This window comes from Alosa pseudoharengus, unplaced genomic scaffold (genome assembly GCF_046254945.1).
Source record: "Alosa pseudoharengus isolate Yale_2024_CS ecotype anadromous, Long Island Sound unplaced genomic scaffold, YU_APseudo_1.1 YU_APseudo_1.1_scf_10, whole genome shotgun sequence".
Lineage (NCBI taxonomy): Eukaryota > Metazoa > Chordata > Actinopteri > Clupeiformes > Clupeidae > Alosa > Alosa pseudoharengus.
In genome coordinates this window covers 16,838,505-16,860,779 of record NW_027468565.1, presented here as the reverse complement: position 1 = coordinate 16,860,779, position 22,275 = coordinate 16,838,505, and the positions used below count along the sequence as shown (strand labels likewise).

Here is a 22,275-nt window from a genome sequence, read left to right as displayed (position 1 = left end):
TACGGTCCTCTTTGGCAAAGAGTGTGGCCTGACTTCATTGGTAAACATCTTCTTCGTGGTGGGGAGACACATGTTTGGAGTTTAAAATCATTGGAGTTCCTTTGAACTAATCACGAACAACCGTTAACTAACAAGCTAGCATCATATCCTTGATTCCAAATGGGAAAGATGGCCAGCAGTCACATGTTTCATTTGATTAGATTATCTTAGATTCAACTTCATTGTCATTGTGCAGAGTACTGAAAATATATAAGTGTATGTGCAGTATGAACAGTATAAATATCAGTAGAATATCGCTATGTTTAAGTGTAATAAAGTGTGTACATTTATAAATATAAATAGAATACTATTGGTGGGATAGGGGCAAAATGTTTCCCTCTTTGTTGTCCCTGTGAAGGTTGCCATCGACATGGACACCTCAGCAGGCACAGGCAAGGAGGCACCGGGGGGGGGGGGCGTTGATGGAGGGGTGTGAGGAACCAGTGATGCGTTGAGCAGTTTTCACCATCCTCTGCCGTCCTTTCCAGTCGGAGGCAGAGCAGTTGCCATACCATACTGTGACACAGTTGGTGAGGATGCTCTCAATGGTGCAGCAGTAGAGGTTTAGAAGTTCACCAGGATCTGAGGAGAGAGGTTGTGTTCTTTAATTTCCTCAGGAAGAAGAGATGCTGGTGAGCCGTCTTGATCAAGGTAGAGGTGTTGAGGGTCTAAGAGAGGTCCACAGAGATGTGGACACCCAGAAACATGAACTGGTGACATGCTCCACCTCAGTCCTGTTGATGAGGATGGGGCTTTGTGTGCTAGCTTTTGACTTCCTGAAGTCCACAATGAGGTCTTTGGTCCTCTTGGTGTTGAGAGCCAGGTTGTTGTCAGTGCTCCGCGATGTTAGGTGCTGGACCTCCTCCCTGCAGGCTGTCTCATTATTGTTGCTAATGAGAGCAATCACCGTAGTGTTGTCTGCAAACTTGACAATGGTGTTATCCATAGTATGCAGTTGCAGGTGAAGAGGGAGTAAAGGAGGCCTCAGCACATGCCGGTGTTCAGGGTGAGGGTTGAGTGGGTGCGGTTATCTAATCTAACAGACTGCGGTCTGTTGGTTAGGAAGTCCAGAATCTAGTTTGAGGGAGGTATTGATGTCCAGTTCACTGAGTTTGGTGATCAGTTTGGAGGGGATAATGGTGTTGAATGCTGAACTGAAGTCAATGAACAGCATTCTCACATACTGTAGGTGTTGCTATTGTCAAGGAGGGACAGGGCAGAGTGAATTGCCGTAAAGATGGCATCCTCTGTGCTCCTGTTCTGGCAAATTCTCTTGAAGCACTCTATACTGCAAACAAAATCTACCTCTGGGTACAAATAAAGTAACTTGAACTTGAACTTGCACTAGTTATGAAGTTATTAATCTAGCTATTAATTCAAAGGACATTCAATCATTTTACTAACACAAAGGTTATGAAGAAATATGGGTAACACTTTATGGTAAAGGTACATGAATTATCATGAATTAATGCATGAATTAATTCATGATTTATGCATTACTTCCTTTATCCTTTATATCCTATTAATCATCAGGAATTGACATGAATTCATATACTCTCATTCATGATGACCTCACGTATGAACAACACATCATCTAAAGCATTAGGTGTGATGGGTATATCATTGTGATTTATGATTTCTTAAGCATGATCATCATGATTACATGAATTTTAGGATAATTGCTCATGCATTCATCATGTCTGTGGCCCCTCAATTAAAGTAGTGAATAATGACATGTGTTTAGAGAACTCCAAAGTTATGAGAATTTGAGCAGTGATGTGATAAAGTCATGATCATGGTTAATACATCATAATCCATTATGATGTGCCCATCATACCTAATACTTTAGTAATGTGTTCATGTATGAGGTCACAAATGGCAAACTATGGACTCAGTAAATTCCTGATGATTAATTAGATATTAATGAATGAAGTAATACATAAATCATGAATTACTTCATGTACCCTTACCGTAAAGTGTTACCGAAATGGGTAAAGGCCTGTGTAACTTAATCCGAGACTACATACATTACCAACCTAATTCGCTTCAATTATGTAAAATGTAATGTAAATCAGGTTTTATGGCCAAGTATACTTGGGTATACAAGGAATTTGTCTCTGCAAGTATCCCATCTGTGAATTAGTGAACACACAGGTCACACATTGAAGCACACATTAACCTGGAGCAGTGAGCTGCCTTGCTACAGTGATGCCCGGGGAGCAGTGAGGGGTTAGGTGCCTTGCTCAAGGGCACTTCAGCCGTGGATGTGGGCATGGGAGACTGCTGAAAAAAACAGCTAGAAACCAGCTTATGCTAGTAGCTGGTTTGAGCTGGTTTTAGCTGGTCTTTGCTGGTTTTCTTCCAGCTCTTGCTGGTCTTTGCTGGTGTAGCTGGTTGGACCACCAGCTGGATATGCTGGCGTGACCATCTGAGGAAGCTGGTCATGCTGGTTTGACCAGCCTGTCGTGTGAGATACAGCTGGTGCAAGATGGTCATGCTGGTGACCAGCCTGCCAAGCTTGACATTGTTGGTGTAAGATGGTCATGCTGGTTTAACCAACATAAGCTGGCACGGCCAGTTAAACCAGCAGTGTAGACCAGCAACACCAGCTAAAATGACCAGCTTGTGGTGGTACGACAAGCAAAACCAGCTGAATTACCATCGTTAGGTGGGTAAACCAGCTGAAGGTATGTTTTCGCAAGAGATTTGCTGGTCTAGCTGGTCAACCATCATAGGGTGGTCAAACAAGCTGGTCAACAAGACTGGTCAGCAGGGTAGTGCTCAACCTTTCCACCACCCACATACGTCCTACTGGTCGGGGATCAAACCGGCAACCCTTTGGTTTCAAGCCCGAAGACCTAACCAGTAGGCCACAATTTTAAACTTTACATTTCATCACTACACATCTTTCTTGACCCTCAAAAAACATAAGTCTCATTCGTCAAATACTGTGTGCCTGCTCAGTTATAACATTTTAACAATTACATTTTTCAAAGGTTTTTTCAGGTAATTAACATAGGCATAATACTAGATTTTTTTTCTTTTTTTTTTCACACCCTGTATCCTTGATCTATTGGCCAAGGGAGATTTCTGTAAACAATATGAATTAATTTACATGGTATAATGACATCCGCCCAATGAAAGTGCCCAAAAGCGCCATTTTGGCAACCATTTTGTTTATGCTAATTAGATGGTCATAAACTCAAAATTCAGCTTGGGAACAGGGCTAGTTGGATTCAGCACACCTTAATTATGTTAATTAAGTCCTGTTCCCAACTTTTACTAATAAATCCCTCTAGGAAGCACATATCTCAAAAATATCACCTGTCTAGTAGGCCATTCAACTAGCCCGCTTGCTTACGACGAGACTCAGGCTGCGCAGTTGGCACCCGCTTCCTTATTTGGGTTTTGGGTTGCCAGGTTTTAGCCTATGACAAAACGGTTGAAATTGAAACTAAGTGATCGTGTATGTGTAGGGTGTATTTCATATACAATCTGGCAACCTGCATGGATCAATGATTTTCAAATGAAGTTTGATGGCCATGCAAATTACGGGAGCTTTCCGGGAGAAATAACAAAACGGGAGGGTGCTGGGAGATGACCTTGAAATACGGGAGAAACCCGGGAAAAACGGGAGTGTTGACAGGTATGATATATCGTACTTTCATAAATCATGCAACATATTCTACGTTGTCTGTGGGCATCATTATTTGCACAGCCGGTGCTGGATAAACAAATAGCGTGCGTCGACAGAGGGAAAGTTCTTTGGTGTTGCTTTAACTACGGAGTGACCTTGGCCTTGGGACCAGAACACCATCCTGGAACAATTGGCCGCACTGTCAGAATGTCGCAGACTAGGTGCAGGAGATACGTCAACAGGAGGCAACAAGGTGGTGCACGTGATTGGAAATTGATGGCAGGCTTAGGCCAAAGAGTCTGCTTCCCAACAGAGATTGCATCTACCAACCTCAGACCAGATCTAGTGCTTTGGTCATCCTCACCCCATCTCGTCTACATCATCGGGCTTACTGTACCCTGTAGATGCAGTGGAGGCGGCCTTTGAGTGCAAAAAACTGAGGTTTGCCGAGCTTGCAGCTGATGCGCAACAACGTGGCTGGAAAGCATAGGTCCATCCAGTCGAAGTAGACTGCAGAGATTTTATAGCCAAGTCAACATCAAGGCTACTCCGGGAGATGGGAGTGCGAGGACTGAAAGATCGGCAAGCACTGAAAGATGAAAAAAGGCGCCCACTTGATAACCCAAAAAAAGGCACCATCACTCATTTGACCTTCCCACTGTGTCCAATGTTTCATGTATACTTAGGCATATCAACAGCTAGTCCTACATAACAGAGCAGAAGTGTAGCCTATCTATCTATGAGTGAAACATGGTACAACATTGGCACTTTATACACTAAATGTTTATACATTGAGCTATTTCCACATACATTTTTGTGTTCCTACTAGCCACATATACCTTTTTTTAAATTACCCAAAAATGCAATCACACATTGTTTTGTCCTTAATGTCTTCATGTGTATTTCTTAAGGACACCTTAAATATTGGCACAACACTAATAAAGGATTGTATCTGCAGACAAAATACTGATTGATGCCTTGTGGGTAAAAAACAAAACAAAAAACAAGACTCTCAATATAACTTGTCCAAATCTAGGGCCTTATATAAAATCAATGGACATGCAGTACACATTTTTAATAGTCCAGCCATGCTGAGAACATGTCTTCCATTCTTCAAAGTCTGAGAAGGCTAGATATCATACTTTTAAAATATCAATGTCCAAACATGGCTTCCAAGAAATAAAGGTGAAAACATGTATTAAAACATTTGAGTTGCGTAAAGGCGAGGTGGTCACTTCTGCGGGTTTTAACAAAAACATGAACCAATAGGGAAAAGAGTGGACCTCAACTAACATGAGAAAATAATAGCTGAAGAGATATTTGGAGTTAAAATAATAATAATAATATTCTCAGCCTTGATATGCCATTAAAAAACAGATATTGATGCGAAACAGTCTAGTCAAACATATTTAATAAGAGACCATTACTTCCAGAACAAGGGGCCTTTTTATCACTATAAAAACAAATTTTTGTAATAACTATCTTAAATGTTTTTTCTTGCTGTGGCCTATAGTACAAGTAGCATGTAGTGACAGCACAAGTCATTCCCACTGACTGCCAGCCAAAGCATTTCCATTTCCCGTTTCAGTGTAAAGTTTTTCTGCTGAGACAGTTGCATCTCCTCCCATCCTCCTCTTCTTTCTTCCAATAGCCTATCTGTTTCTTCCACAATATGTATATCTGCTTCCCTGTTTCTCTCCCTCTCTCTCTCTCTTTTTTCTTCTCTCCATCTATCTGAATCCTCGCCCCCCCCCCCCCTCGCTCCCCATCCCTCCCCCTACTGGCTGTCCATGGTCACTGCACGTCCCAGATCTCGCAGAGCAGCGGTGTGAACTTGTGGTCGCTCATGCGCCAGGAGGTGAGCATCTCGGCGTGGTGGTGGTTGAGGGTACGCAGCTCCGTCAGGCGGCCCAGCAGACGGGCAAAGTGCTGCGGCTCCTGCGAGTGCTGCAGCTTGCAGAACTTCCTCAGCACCTCCAGCATGGTCTCCTGGAGCCGCTCCACCGCCGGCTGGTCTCTCACGTACGGCCGCTCTGGGGGGAAAAGAACTCATGTTATCGATATGAAACAGTATCTAGCAGAGCTGACCTTGTGATGCATAAGAACTCCACTGCCAGTGAAACACTCCAAAAGACCATCAGTGCATGTTCATGATCTGTGGAACAGTAGGCTTTCTTGCCCTTTTGTCTGCTCTGAATTTGTCTGGTATTCATTCCTTTGTCTTCCTGCTGTCTAAGAGTTATGACAGTTTTGGGGGCAGCCATGGCCTACTGGTTAGGGCTTCGGGCTTGTAACCATAGGGTTGCCGGTTCGATCCCCGACCAGTAGGAATGGCTGAAGTGCCCTTGAGCAAGGCGGCTGGCCTCTCACTGCTCCCTGAGCGCCGCTGTAGCAAGGCAGCTCACTGCTCCGGGTTAGTGTGTGCTTCACCTCACTGTGTGTTCACTGTGTGCTCTGTGTGTCCACTAATTCACGGATGGGATAAATGCAGAGACCAAATACCTTGTATAGGCAAGTATACTTGGCCTAGAAAGCTGATTTACGATTTATATTTTAATCTTTCTTATAGAAACAACAAGAGGCAGCTCCACAACATTGCAGTGCTGCTCTCCACTGGAGTAATGCCATGGGTGTAAATTTAACCATCAGTCATTTCAACAAGATGATGTTTTACTGTTATCATGCATCACATGCCAGCATGCCAGAGGTGTAGCAATTTAGAGAGTAGAGAGTCAGTTAACCAGCATTAATAACTTCTGAAATTAGATGAATGGTATGTAAATCAAAAAGATATTCTAAAATTCACAACTATTCTATTTTGATTCTGATAGATAATACTGAACCCGAGAATACTTGGTTCACTGGAAAGGTGTTGATTTTTACATGGCTATGGGCTGACCTGGTGTGAGGATGGTGATTTTGACATGGCTATGGGCTGACCTGGTGTAAGGATGGTGATTTTGACATGGCTATGGGCTGACCTGGTGTGAGCATGGTGATTTTGACATGGCTATGGGCTGACCTGGTGTGAGCATGGTGATTTTGACATGGCTATGGGCTGACCGCTTTGGGCTGACCTGGTGTGAGCATGGTGATTTTGACATTGCTTTGGGCTGACCTGGTGTGAGCATGGTGATTTTGACATGGCTTTGGGCTGACCTGGTGTGAGGATGGTGATTTTGACATTGCTTTGGGCTGACCTGGTGTGAGGATGGTGATTGCGGTGAGGAGAGCGTGTTCCTCCTGGAGCATCTGCAGCTCCCCGATGCTCTTGTAAAAGTTGAACATGGGCGTGATGAACTCCTCGGAGATCCCTAGGGAACAGAGAGGGAGAGGGAAGTGCCATTAGACACGGCTGACTGGAGACGCGTGAGGCAGAGCAATCATAGTGAGGAAATGCTTTCCCATCAGGATCATTACCTGGATTAATCATTACCTGGAACTGTATTGTATATCGGAGAATTATGCTAAATTATTAATATTTCAAGGATATAGCTGGTTTAAGTATGGCACAGATACATGGTATGACTTTTACTTTCTGAAGCTGGATTTTTCCACCTCTGGCCGCTGGGCATGAATGCAAGCAGTTATTTCCACAAGGACATCTTTGAATCTAGAGTGGTAGTGATTAGTCTATTTCACCACAAGGTGGCAGTGTTGTCTTCCTTGTCTCTGCCTTGTTTTTCTACACACATGAAATTAAATGGGACCCACTGTGGTGAGAAAATAAAATGATATATTGATTTAAATATTTATCCATATCTCATTCTTGCAATACAAAGTAGTTCTCACTAGCTCTAAAAGTCTCAGTCTGTTCTGTCATTTTTGTCACCAAATTAGATCATAACCTCCTGTTGTGATATTACTGTATATAGAACATCATGCTTAATGCTAGACTATGTTTTTGTTTCCCGCCACCACCCATGATTGCTCAGACCCAGCCATTAAAATCCTTTTGAAACCTACCCAACTGAGGCCATTGAAACGATGGCTCAGAAGGTCCCACCCTCTGGTTTTGTTTGAGGTCTGTATCATCCTCACTGATATCATTACTGTTATTTTGCTCACGGCGGGATGTTTTTATTATGCAAAGCAGCGGTGCTGTGATGGACAATCTCATCTGAGAGACACGGCTCTCAACGTCTCTGTGCTCTGGGAAGGGATGAGGTCAACTGACCGTGGGCTCCAGTGGGAGATCCTCACCAAGAGACCAATCACCACACCGACAGTCAGATGGTTCAAAAGTATTAACAAATTGGAGATGTCCTTGAAATGAAAAATAAAATATGCTTGAACTCCTCAGAAAGTTCAAGGCAAACCAGATCCCAATTTTGACACCTGTCACTTTCTTGTGAAAAATAAACAAATAGTTGGGGGGGGGGGGGATGAAAAGAAAGAAGCTTGAGTGTTTTGACATCACAGGGCTCTCAGTCGGGAGAAATGTCATAAGTGGACAGGGGAGACCGAGACCATGAAAGATGGCAGGACAATAGCCCCTTGATGTTTAGATAGAGAACAAAAGCTTCTTTAGACAGTGCCTCTCATTCCTCCCCAGGCTGGCCTTTCCCTTCACCAGAGGAATAGAGTGACGTGTTCAAAACACACAACCCCCCCCCCCCCCCCCCCCACACACACACACACACACACACACACACTCACCTTCCATTCAGCTGCATCAACCTGATAGCACAGGGTTGACAGTGGTACGTTAAATAAACATATTCAGTTTCCCAAATATTTCTGATATTTGATACTCGCAGCCTTCAGTTAAAAGTCTTGAGCTCAACATTTTTTTAGATGTAGCCATAAGTCAAATACAGAAGTGCATAATGGGGAGAGGTAACAGCCGTAATGGGGGGCACAGGCAGCACACGTGTAGATTTGGCACACGGTGGCAAAAGCCTTTTCCGTCTCCTGGACTGGCTTAAGGCATATGCCCACCTCCACTCCCCCTTCGATCCATTAAACATAAACCTGATCACAATCACACTCTATAGCAATAAAACAACACAGAATTCAATGTAGAGCATGTATTGTGTATGTGTGTGTTTACAACCTGTGGGTGTCTGTGCACAGCACGTTGGGGAAATAGTTTGCCTTTATCATTGCTAGTTTGCTAAATGAAGGCTTCACCGAGATGTTTTGTCATTATATTTTCATGAGAATTCCATTGCATCCTCTTCATGGTTAATTTTATAGTGTATAATGACATCAGTTGTCACCATTCGACCTCTGTCTGTATTCATGCGTCATTGCATGTCATTCACCCTCTCAAAATCACAGGACCGTGCAGTTCTCATTGACCACACAACCCCAGGTCTGAAGCCATTTCTAAGGATGTTTAAGAGTGATGTTGCCACTCTGCGCTGAAATTGAGCCTGCAGGAGTCTGCAGTGTGCTTCCACCAGTGTAACACACACCACTGTACAGCCAGGACTTGCTATAATTCCTGTCACATTTATTCGAGTAAGAGATTGAATCATTTATGACTAACCTTAAAGTGTCAAACCGCCAATCGGTTTACCATGCAAACAGACTGATGCTTGGTGATGTAGGTAGGCTATAGCCCAGTCAGAAAAGTTGACAGTTTCTGGAGTCAGTGTGTGGAAAAACTGCTGCACTCTGAGCTGTGCTAAAATAATTTAGTAGCCTACAGTCTGTTCGTGTGTGTTCAGGTCATACCACTCTTGCGGATCCGCTCCTCCAGCACCTCTGTGTGTCCTTGCGGGAGTTTCCGCGTGAAGACCTGGGCTGAGCGCAGAAACATGGCCTCCACTGCAGAGCCCTTCAGGAGCGCAATCTGGTCCTCATGGTCCAAGCTCTGAAAACCTGCCAATCACAAGAGACAATGCAATTAGTACCCATGTTGTACACCACTTTGTGTCTTTACGTTCAGTGGTATCACATGCAGGATTGCCAACTCTCACGCATCTGGCCAGAGACACACGCTTTCAGTATCAATCTCACGCTCTCACGCAAGAAATGTCACGCCAAATCCATTCTTCTTTTTTTCCAATCCGTTCATTTTCTGTTGATGACTAGACTAGACCACAGCTTATTGTTTCTAAATGACGGCAGACGAGTTTAAGGCATAGATAGGCTTTTATTTTCAAGAAATAGGGCCTAATCATATCATTCAGCTCTGCGCTCATCTCAATTAATCTAGGTGGAATATCTGACGAACTCTTCACTCAACACGAGACAAACCATATATCAGACAGCAGACCTTACCCAAAACAAAGGTGTAATGCATTCCATGTACAATAAACTGTTTCAGTGTAATCCTGTTTTGAAATTGTAGCAAATTTCTACATGGTCTCCAACTTTTGGCTTTAAGTTTCTTAAAACTGAGCTGTGCTTATATATCTGTAAATATTAAAATCAGAGGATATACAGCTCATGGAGTTTGTCAATGTAGCCATAATGATTCATTTTCACAAAATGCTAAGCATTCATGTAGGCCCATTTAAGTGTCTTAAAACTGAGTTGTGCTTAAATTGGTCAATGCATGATTAAATAAGAGGCCAAATAGAAAATAAATGATAAATATATCCATCTGTAAATATTAAAATGATATGGTGTAGGCTACAGTATAGATAAAGTTGGATAGCTCCATTGTATCTTAAAGCACAACTTTTATGACACTAGCGCTGCTGTTCAACTTTAGTTTTGTTGCTACTGGCCATGAAGGACAGGCCAGTTGTGAGTTCTGTCCAACATTGGTGGTAGGTTTAGAAAAAGTCAGCACATTTTAATCACAACGCAAAATAGGCAATAACCGTGATTATTTAGCTCACACACACACACACACACACACACGCACACACACAAACAACCAACCACCCTCAATTGTAATCATTTCAAACAATCTTTGTTATTGTTTTTTACTGTTAATTTCATCTGTTCATGTCATGCACAATCTCTTTTGGGCCTCCAAGTTGCTAAAACCGCCTCTGGCCTCGACAAAGGGTGAAAAAACGTGCAATCAATTAATTAATTATACATTTTAAAGAAACTTGTTTTTTTTTTTACATTAATCAGAGATTATGCACAGCAGACAGACATTTTTAAAATTAGGGTTAGAAAAGAAAATTGCTGTGCGCTCACACTATGACTTCACAAAATCTCACTCCAGCCAAACACCAAAGTTGGTAGCCCTGCTATCACATTAGTGCTTGTGCTATAAACATGTTCAAACGTGCACATTGGAGCATATCAAATGGCAAAATAGCAAAAATGTCATCTATAAAATACAAAGCAAGAACACAATCACTTTAGTCTTGTTTGTCAACTATCAATGCTGAATGGATGGACCAAGTTATCTTTGTCTGCTGTTTAAAGATTCAGGGAAAATATAATCAAAGAACCGTGGGAAGAACGTTCAGCTTATGAACATTTTCCCCTAACTGTGGTCTGTCAAAATATGCTAGTGTAGTTTTTGCATTTGCCATGGCTGTGGCCCATAAAGCCACATGTGATTGAAAATGTTAGGACATTGAAAAGCCAAAATGAGTTTGTGGTGAATTACACTCCTTTAGCTATACATTAGTCTACATGCATATTGAGTTTTTTTCCATTAGTGGCACAGGTGATGATACATAGATAGCAGGTTTGAATACAACTAAAGGCTTCCAAACCTGGAATGTTTTTGGTGAATTCCACCAACACTTGGACATGGCTTGTAGCCATTTCTGTGAGTAGCTGGAAGTTCTCTTCTGCGTTGAACTGCTCCTGGAGCTGAGACAGGTGTGGGGAGAGGGAGATTAGTTCAAGGGAAAAGGTGAGACAATATTTTACCGCTCAATGGAGCAATAAGGGAAGTTACATAAGCCCTGAGAACAGTGGCAGAGGAATGACTTTTACTGCCTTCAGTTGGAAGGCCAACACTCCTGTGGCACAAAGGAATTGTATTGTAACACTATTTGTTTGTAACACTATTATTGTTTAGACTCAAGACAGGAGGCACTGGAGAATTAATCTGCACTTTACCAATTGCACAAAGGAAAACCACATACCAGTTGCTTTGCCATATCTGGAGGAATTCGATGTTTATTGTAAGCATCAACAATGTAATTTAGGAGGGCCTGTTCTTCTTGACTGAGTTCCACTTTTTCCTGAAGATCAATACAAACCAAGTCACACAGTGGCATCATACTACTGAACATCAGTGTTGGGGAGTAACGGAATACATGTACCGGCGTTACGTATTCAGAATACAAATTATGAGTAACTGTATTCCGATACAGTTACAAGGTAAATAGTTGGTATTTAGAATACAGTTACATTGTTGAAATCAATGGATTACATGACGATACTTCTCTGTTTCATACGTTTATTCACTCTCTAAATAAATTAAGGCAACTCCATTTCCCAGAAGCTCCTGAAAGCGATCTATGATTTCCATGTTTAAATCCAAGCCCCGCCGTCTTGCACTAGCCTCAAAACGCAGCCAGCGCGCATTATGGACGCGTCATCGGAGACCCTGAAATGACTGTTTGCACAGCAAATTAGGAGTAAAGTAAGTGGAGGTAACTCCTGTTCCTCACTGATCGTGGTTCCTGATGTCTGTTCAAAGGATATTTTCCCAAGTATTAATAGCTCAGGCTACTTCGGCCAATCAGTTACACAGTTTGCTAATCAATAAACAGAGCCTAGTTCACGTGTTGATTTAGACCTAGGCCTACAATTAAACCAATCTCTAAAATAGGCACTGCATTCTACGTTTTTTATTCTAACTTAAAATAGCTTTATGGATTATTTTTTTTTCTAATTAGATCTACATTTACGTTTTAAAATGAATTATATGGTGCAGCCTCTGAATAATTATTCTTGCGAGTAGGGTAGCATATTTTAACGTGCGGTTTTTACGGTTGCGGTCATTACGCAATCACGTTCATTTTGAGAGCACTGATACAGTAGCCTAGATAGTGTTTACATTTACAGGTCATTTGAGTTCCACCTGTCATATGCGCCCCTCACTTGTACTGGGTTGATGCCACTGAAAAATCTCACAGGCACTAATATATTTTCTGGCTACGCCCTTAAAGTAGCCTATTTATTTAGTTTGTTTTAATTAGCCTAGTGCCTGCTGTACAGTAGTTTTAGTGGTCACCTTGCTATTTTAAAGTTGTATCAGGTAGCTTAGTTGACTTTACATTCGCCTATGTGGGCCTAACATTTCAGCCATTTGGAACAGAAGAACACACCAGAATAGGCCTGTTTAGTAGGCCTAAGCAGGATTTGATGGCCGCATTCCTACACTTATAAAATGCAATTCAATGCGGAAGTAATCTAAGTATTCAGAATACGTTACTCAGATTGAGTAACGTAACGGAATACGTTACAGATTACATTTTTGGGCATGTATTCTGTATTCAGTAACGGAATACGTTTTGAAAGTAACCCTCCCAACACTGCTGAACATCCCCATGGTTGTCTCATTTCTAGTTCCAACACAAACAGGTTGAATATTACACAACGGTTTGAGCGCTATCCTTGAGATATGAATGACACCACTCAACTATCGTAAAACCTGAGCATACTGCTGTGCTTGCCAACTTCTCACATAAAAAATGAGTGACCTGGATCAACACATTGGAGTCGCCCCTACACACTCTACTGATAACATGTGGTTTAAGGCAGCATGTTTTCAAGCCAGACATTTAGCAACATGTTGATGTAACTTCCTGTGAATTTCCCGACTCCGCACTACGCACGTGTCCTCAATGTGAAAAAAAAGCAGAGGTTGGGTCACCTTTGGGAGTCTGGTGGTGGAGGTGACCTGTTTGGTGTCGCCACAGTCCGCTCCCTCTGGGTCGTCCCCTGCGGACTCCCCCGGAGAGCTCTTTGTGTTTTTTCTGAGCCTTTTGGACTTGCACTGTATCTCTGTTAGCAAACCTGAAAAACACAACCCATAATTATGAGTGCCATAACTGTCTTGAGTAAACAGAAAATACTGCACCAAGGAAAGTTACCTTTAATGCCCTTAACATGCTGGATGTGATTTATGATGGTACAGTGATAATAAGTAGCAGTAGACTTTCCATAATTCTAAATGATGAGGTATAAAACCAGATTCAAGCAGTGGAAAGCAAAATATCTCTGACTAAGTCAATGGCAAGAATATATGACAGATATCAGTTCCTTTGGGACATATTTGAATTTCATGTTTGATGAATTACAGTACTATACTGCAGACATGATAAATTGTTAAATGATATTAGGGTAAAATATTTTTGACAATGGGGAACCATGGTTTATTATCTCAAAGAAACACAAGCCTTCACAACCTCATGAAAATACTCTCAGACCTGACTCACTGTAAAGTGCCAACAGACAGGTTTGTAAATGCCTGCTGCCTACAATATTTATAAACACCTCCATACACTATGCATGAGCAACAGGAGCTCAGGAGGACTCCCTCTGCCCCACAGCACCCCCCAACACACACACACACACACACACACACACACACACACACACACACACACACAAACTCACCCTCCTCCACCTCTGTCAAATGCCTGCTCAAAATTCCTCTACTTTCCTCCAGTTTTATTCATTTCCATACATTTGGGCTATAGCATGCAGTAGCCAGTCAGGTTGTTGGTTCATGTCCTGGCTGCCTCCACAGTGCCCTTGAACAAAGCACTTGACTGGCCCTTGTAATAACTGACATAATGTAAGTTGCTATGGATATAAGCCTCAGCCAAAAGAGCAAGTGTAAGTGTATACGTATAAGGGAACTGGGTGAGTTAGTGCATATGTGGGTTTGTGTGTGTATTTTATTCAGTAAGATGGGGTTGGGCCTGTTAATGTATACCGAGTGTCTTTGACCTTTAATGAATTCCTCCTTGAGCCTACCACCCAACCTGACCTCCTCTCACCCCGACTCTCTCATCCCCCATCCTACTCTCACCTTCCCTCAGTCTCTCCAGCCAGATCATCCCTTCAGGAACAACAATGGCAGGACCTTTCCATTGAGTGTTGTGTGACAGGCTGCATCTCAGTGGCATTCACAACAGAATAAGAAATGAGCTCCCTCTGTGGCGTGCACACACACACACACACACACACAAACACACTTGTGTGCAAAGAAGATCGGATGCCATTGAGTTATAAAAAATGTGTGTGTGGTATGCACATGCCTGTGTGTGGATATGTGTGTTGCCAATACACAATGCTGTTCAAAAGAAGGCATGTAGGCATTTTTTCAAGAATTTATTGACTGCCTGACATCTTTGAAGACAGGGAAATAGGAATCTTAACATGCACCATACCACGCCAAAGCACAATCCACACGCTCTATTCCAGACTACACCCCATATTACACATGATCAGATGATGCAGCACACATAGCTCATTAACTGCTCTGTTGAGGTTCTAGCAATAAACAGTTTATGCAATTTAACTCAACACTGAAGCTAGCCTAAACCTCAGTTAAACAGATCCTAACATACAATTCTGCACAATTCCTTACAAACCTGCCATAGTGTTTTCATTGTATCACACCACTTGAACTAAAAGGTTTTAAAAAATAAGCGCAGTACGCTTTCAGTGGAGTGAAATGTTACGCCTTTTCATCAGATCTCAGAAAAAGAACCAACTAAAGAGGCTCACAAAAACCCTGTGAACTCCATCGATAGCGCAATTAGCACTGATAAAGCTTGCTTGCATGTCTTTTGTTATATTTATGTCTTGTATGCCATATACCACACCATCTTCATTCTTCATTCATTTGACACTAAAATTAATTGCCTATGTAAACCTCTCTCAAAAGAGGTGAATTGTTGCACAGTGTGGCTTTAATTCAAACCCATCCAAATTACAAGAGGAGTTTGGCCCAAGATGGCCAGGTCAGTGGTGATCCCAGATCTACACTCCACTGACGCAGGACTAATATCACATAACATATCATTATTTTAACAGATAGTGGCTTTTTCCTGGTACTAAAGCAGAGCATTTCTTTTTGTCTTTTGTTATGTTCTTTTCCCGGAAAGCGTGCACATGCACTTACACACACACACACACACACACACACACACACACAGACAAGCAAATAGATGCTGCTCCAAAAAAGAAAGTAAACACTAAAAGACCCCTTGGCACGGGGCCTGGTACTTTGCCAACTGTTTCCATCTTTCCAGGCATCAGCTCACTCTTTCTCAGATTATCCTAATACAGAAAAGGCGTGTATGCCAGCAGCCAATGAACAACACCATAGCTGAACTAAAGATCCATACCCCAGCAGTCATGCTGTTTACAGTACAATGGTACAGTACAAGCATAACTTACAGTAAAACCATAAACACAGGATGCCAACGTACTTACACATCACCACAAAAGTGTGCTAGTGTTCCAGGGCATGTGTACTCACACTCTGCCAGCATTCCCATCTCTTTGCACTTCCGGAGTCGGCATTCCTGGCACTTCCTGCGCATGTACATGTCCATTTCACAGTTGCCACCGCTCTTGCACTTGTACACAGCGTTCTTTGTGATGCTTCTCCTGAAGAAGCCTGTGAGCAGAGGTTATCATGAGCAAATATCATAAAACCGTGCAGACACACATAGACACTCACACACACACACACACACACACATGGATATTAAAGGATATTGTTAGAATGATATTAAATGCAACATTAACAGGTCATTTGATACTACTGGTGACCACTACTGGATATCATAACGTGCTAGTGATATTTGTTTAATTTCTTGCATATCATTATGTAATATCATGTTTCACATTAAAGAGCCACACAGATGATTATTTTGAGTTTGTTTTTTGTGCACATCTGCAAGTTGTGGTATTATGGGCTCCTAGTTGTAAAAATGTCCTCAACCTCAGTTTGCTCCCTCATCTTGGATAGGTCAGAAGATTGTAATCTCACTGTTACATTAACAACTGAGATCTCATATAAATTCTCAATATAGCCAGCAGGAAAGTAAATTCTCAACATGACCTGTGATTGTATTCACAACACTGAACCATTAATCAGAACTGTGATGACTGCTAGAGTTGACATTAATCAGTGAGACATACATAACTTAGCCATGTGCACTCTAACCTCAGGCATCCATACTTTATTACTTTATGGTGATTAATACTGTTTGAAATATGGGACAAAAGGTCGACAGAAAGACATAATCTTTTATTAGGATGCAAAAAAAAAAAATTCCATAGGAGTCTTTTCTCCTGTTCTTTATGCCATTAGACTCCTATGGAAATTTGTATTTGCATCTGAATTGCATATACCTAATCAAACATTTCCAGATGTGAATAAACATCAGTCTCATGATGTCACTGACATGGTTGGTAATTGTGTAAGGTACTGTAGATGCCTTTGAAAATGTGTCACTTTCAGCCTCACATTAAGTTAATAAGGAACTACAGTACAGCTGTCCAGGATATTACCTAGGGTCATTTTGAATAATAAAGTACAGCACAGCACCACAACATTTACTGCCCTCAGTGAGATACTTAGCCCCAGCACAATCACAACACCAAATTCATGTCAGAGGTTCTATAGTGGCGATAGCTTACATCACCCCCCCCCCTCAGTCACACACACACAAACACACACACACACATGCACAAATACCAGACATCCCAAGTCTCCCGGAAGTTCCGGGAGTCTCCCGCATATTGATAACGGTTCCCTGATGCCCGCAAATTAGATAAAATCTCCCGGAATCTAGAGCGAGCGAGCAAGAGCGCGCACACGAGACCGAAACTTCAAATCGTGTGTGCATCTGAGTGTAGCGCGCACACGACGGGGATGGAGAGAGAGAGAGGTAGTGCGTGTGTGGCTGTTCAAGACAGAGAGCATCCTGATAGGCCTGTTTCATGTTCAGTTCAGTATAGGAACAGGAGCGTCATGGCAGAGGCAGAGTGCCCCCCAAAAAGGACCCATTTCACATCAGACTACACAAAAGTGTAGGCCTACCCTTGTCTCATAAGAGTTCAAAATAACGATAGTCTTGCATGCTGCACTGTTTGTAACAGTGACTGTAGCATTGCCCATGGCGGGTTAAGTGATTGCAAAAGACATGCTGAGGTGAGTTTAACAAGTGTCATTTCATGTGCATATTATTCCAGACTAGCCTAGATGGCTATTTGCCAAGGCTACATAAAGACCAAACTACCAAAATCTACATATTTTATTATCACAATTTCTAACTATAGGCCTTCCTTATTTTGGTGTGCTGAGTAGAGACAATTAATTAACAAACATAGGCTATTCATCACTATTTCACTATAAGAAGGCTAAATATTTTTTTATATTTATTTTATTTTTTATTTTTTTAATTGTGTGTGTGTGTGTGTGGGGGGGGGGGGGTACCTCCCTGAAATGGCTTTTTGCAGGTTGGGGTGTCTGAAATACACACACACACACACACAGACTCAAAAAATAGTTGAGGCACAGGTAATTACACATTCTAGCGTAGGGTGCTGAACACAATGACACACATTAAGTTTGCATGGTGCAGCGTGGCTCTGGTTGCCCGCGCCTTTATTCAGCAGAAAGCCGAGAGGGAACCCGAGCCTGGCGGGCCGAACAGGACGCACGGAGTCGGCCAAGCCCGCAGCTCAGAGGACACCGGGCCCCGAGGCTGCCCTCCAGGCTTTGTTCCCACGCACAGGTGGAATTACACTTGCAGTCGCGCACGGTGACATGCGCATTTTGCCACGGCTACAAATAGGACAACGGTCAGATGTCATCCCTCTGCACGAAAACGTCCTCGTGAAAGCTAATATTGGAGCAATTATTATTGCTTTCTAAGTTGCATCAAATCTATGGGTCTCATACACAATGGAACTCAGGTGAGTTTCCAGGTCCCCTTCTTGTATGTCCATCTTGTCTTTTGAATTGCATGCTTATAATCTCTCCTTTTGTATCTCCACATGGCTCTGCACCATCAAATATGTGAAGTGTGTTGGGAGGGAGTGTGAATGGAAACTCATGCATTCTTGATGCCATCTGGCATGACAGGCACTCAGGGCCAACCATGGACTTCTCTAAAAACACCTACTCTAGACACCGTTACCCTTAATCTAGCTAATTATGCTATGCCAAAGAAGTTGTGTTTTTTGCACTGGTCTCATTATCGAAACGTTCCCCTGGGAACGTTTTCGCAAACCCAGCCAAACGTACCACCAGGGTTCGAATTCGGCTGTGTGCAGGGCCGAGCCGTGCAATTCAACACAACGCACGAAGACCAGACTCAGCACATGGCTGTATTCGAACCAGCGAACAGCTGCACCTCGGAGCGGAAGTCGAGCGTGTTGACAATTGCGGTTAAATCCCCCGGGTTGCTCGCAAAAAAAACAAGATGTGGCAGCTAAGTCATAGTAAGTAGCCTATAAGTATATATACTCTTTGGTCTCTGCATTTATCCCAATCCGTGAATTAGGCTAGTGAAACACACTCAGCACACAGTGAGGTGAAGCACACACTAATCCCGGCGCAGTGAGCTGCAACAACAGCGGCGCTCGGGGAGCAGTGAGGGGCCTTGCTCAAGGGGCACTTCAGCCGTGCCTACTGGTCGGGGCTCGAACCGCCAACTCTCCGGTTACAAGTCCGAAGCCCTAACCAGTAGGCCACGACTGCCCTGCTCGTAGACGGAAGCTCAGGGTTTGTGCCCTTATATTTTGTAAAACGTAGCGAGATATAGGCACTATTAATCCAAAACTTTGGTTTGGTAACCAAAGAATACTGCTGAGCTTGAGTAAGCTACAATTTAGTTTGACCAGACCTAACTGTAGTAAACAACGTCTAAACGTCTCTCTTTAGCACCCCGCTGGCTAGTTTGCACCTCAGAAATGTACCTGGTGGTATGTTTGGCTGGGTTTGCGAAAACGTTCCAGGGGAACGTTTCGCTAATGAGACCAAGTTGGTTTTTATTATCATTTGTTATGCTATAAGCAGGATCATGCAAAAAACTACCTAGCCAATTATTATGAAACTTGAAGGGATGACGGCAGATCCGGATCGAAGTGCAGAACAAAGAGTCTCAACCAACAGGTGGTGGCTAGAAGGGATACAGCTAAGGGTTAGGGTTAGGGTTAGGTTACTTCCTGTCCTGATACTGTTTATTTCTATGGAGATTTTCACTATCTGTTACGTGACTTCTGTTCTTAGCTGTATCCCATCTAGCCACAACCGTCTCAACATTGTGAGATGTTGTGTTTGGCCGAGATCTGCATTCTCTCAGTGCCCTTTTATAACATGTTATCACATCAGCTCTTATCAATCCCACTATTTTTACATCATTACATGATTATTACTGTTTTTTTTAGAGATTTTTGGTTGTGTAAGAGTATGTTGAACGTGACCACTTCAGGAGATGAGCTCAGGCCTTACCTTTGCAGCCTTCACAGGTGAGTGCATTGTAGTGATACCCAGAGGCCTTATCTCCACACACCACGCACAGCTCCTCCCCTTTGACCCTGCCAGGATGGGATGTGTGTCGGGCCCTCTTGCACACGCTGGGCACCAGCACAGAGCTCTCCTCCATCTCAGCCTCAAAGCTGGCCCCCTCCAGGGGCCCCTTCCTCAGTTCATACAGGCTGGGCGGAGAGTACCAGTCCTCTGAGCTGTACGGTGGGTAGTAGTGCTGACTAGAGTAGTACGAAGGGGACGACATTGTGGGCTCCATGGTGGGGTATTGCATGCTGGGATAGCACGTGAAAGGAAGCCCTTCGGGGTCCTGTAGAAGAGGGCTGCTCTGCTCTGCCAGTATATCTGAGATGGAACACAAGAAAGCAGCAGTCAACACAGAGTAGAGATCACTTGGGTTTGAATGTTTCTAGTGAATGCTGCGATGCAAACGCCATTGTTCACCTCTAGTGGAGACATATTACGAAATAAGCCCTTAAAATATTTGAATTCTTCCACCCCACACAGAATTGTGATGTCTTGGCTCTTACATAATCTTTGCTACTGACACTGCTGTCTGTAAGGAACTGTTGCAAGAGACTGATTAGTATGGCCATTACAAAGTCAAACCTGAACATTTACCTGATGTCCAGTTAAAACATCAACAAATACTCAAATGACAGTTAATGTACAGGTAACAGTTAGCATCAATTTTAAAACGTAATATATTGAAGATACCGGTATGTAGTTGAATACATAAGTGAATTCAAGTAAGTGTAATCCAGTTATCTCTCTTCAGAAAATGGATCAAAACAATCAATGGAGCTTTCATATTTCAGGAGAAAAACTGATTGTTTCTAATCATGGTAAGGTTATAAACCAAAGACATGTTTTTACTATTTTAATATTCATATTCTGTTAGTTGCTTTGGACAACAGCGTCTTGCTAAGCAACCATAATCATAACCATAACCATAAGATGTCACAGTGGTTTCCCCCTCTACTATTAATCATGCTCACGAATGGTCATTGACCCGACATCTGATCAGACTACAATAGACACACTGAACTGCATAGACACACTGAACTGCATGTCCACCAGGCTTCGGGTGCCACCACTGACCTCCTTGGGACTTCTCTTGGACCATGGCCATCTCAAGGTGACCCCAGCAAGGTAGGGGAAAATATATCCAGCCCCTGTTCAATCCAGTGGCTCTGACAACCCAAGCTCAGCCTATTCCATGGCACAGGAGAAGATCCACTACCCCGAAGAGAAGATCCGCTTCTGTGAAGCACTTTGTTGCCTACCTCAAGAGTGCCAAGGGGACCAAAGGTTGCCATGGTTGCTCATTAACTTGATAAGTCACATTTTTGTGCGTTGTCACAGGTGGTTGGCTTGTTCCCCGCCAAAGGACCTTACACTGTGACAAGGCTCTGTCTACTGGTGCGATTTTGAGACAGGTGTGGCTTTTCTAAAAGATAGAGCCTTTGATAGAGTCAGTGGCCTGACCAGATGAGGGAGGCTCCAGTCAGTTCTCCAACTGGACATTATGGCTACTCCTAGCTCTAGGCATCAATTACTTTATTCCTGTGAGTGTTGTATATTAGTATTTCATCATTTACTCTTCAAATGCAGAGAGACTTGAACTTTGCCCTAGTACACAGTATTACTTAGCAAGTATTTTTCCACTAACATCACACTATGAAATTGTATAATACCACCTATTTCAGGCATCGCCCTGTCTCAGGCATACAAAACTACAACTCACATAGAACAATACAGGATGAAAGAGTTTAAAGGGGTGGGCAGTCATTCAGTTCCGGATGAACGATTTTAAAGGGATGGGGAGCCACTAACCAAAGAAGTGGGAACTCTCTGAGAGACAGAAGCCATCGCTGGTTGGCACCTGCAGTGGCCCCACCACGTTGACATCTGGGCCCACCCAGTCATTCATTCAGAAAACTTCAGGTTCAGTGCAGAGGAAAAAACAACTATCCGTCTGGGTGCTTGAAGATAAAAGAGGTCTGGGAGAGATCTTAAATATCCAAGGATCCTGAAAGACAGAACAAATGATTAAAGCAATTAGAAGAATGATAAAGGCATGTAGACCTGCATGTAACAGCACTATACTGAGAGTGATACTCTATTTAAGCAAACAAAAAAACACATCTTGCATCATCTATTGTACCATAATCTCACCATGGTCCACCATATTGTC

The 22,275-nt window shown here is 42.8% G+C and overlaps 1 protein-coding gene across 2 annotated transcripts; it reads right to left on the bottom strand.

Annotated features, from left to right (window-relative positions):
* Nucleotides 1-5,470: 5,470 nt before the first annotated feature.
* On the bottom strand, nucleotides 5,471-22,011 carry nr1h4 (nuclear receptor subfamily 1, group H, member 4). 2 transcript variants are annotated; one of them, XM_076300832.1, is made up of 9 exons: nucleotides 21,915-22,011; nucleotides 20,043-20,423; nucleotides 16,053-16,193; nucleotides 13,431-13,573; nucleotides 11,692-11,790; nucleotides 11,314-11,413; nucleotides 9,359-9,505; nucleotides 6,877-6,990; nucleotides 5,471-5,709 (listed from the first exon to the last, which is right to left on the bottom strand). In XM_076300832.1, exons 1-9 carry the CDS (start codon nucleotides 22,009-22,011, stop codon nucleotides 5,471-5,473), a joined length of 1,461 nt encoding a protein of 486 aa, XP_076156947.1. The 2 variants fall into 2 exon arrangements, with proteins under 2 accessions (XP_076156947.1, XP_076156948.1); XM_076300833.1 differs by lacking the exon at nucleotides 21,915-22,011 and adding an exon at nucleotides 21,180-21,210.
* Between the last annotated feature and the right edge of the window lie 264 nt (nucleotides 22,012-22,275).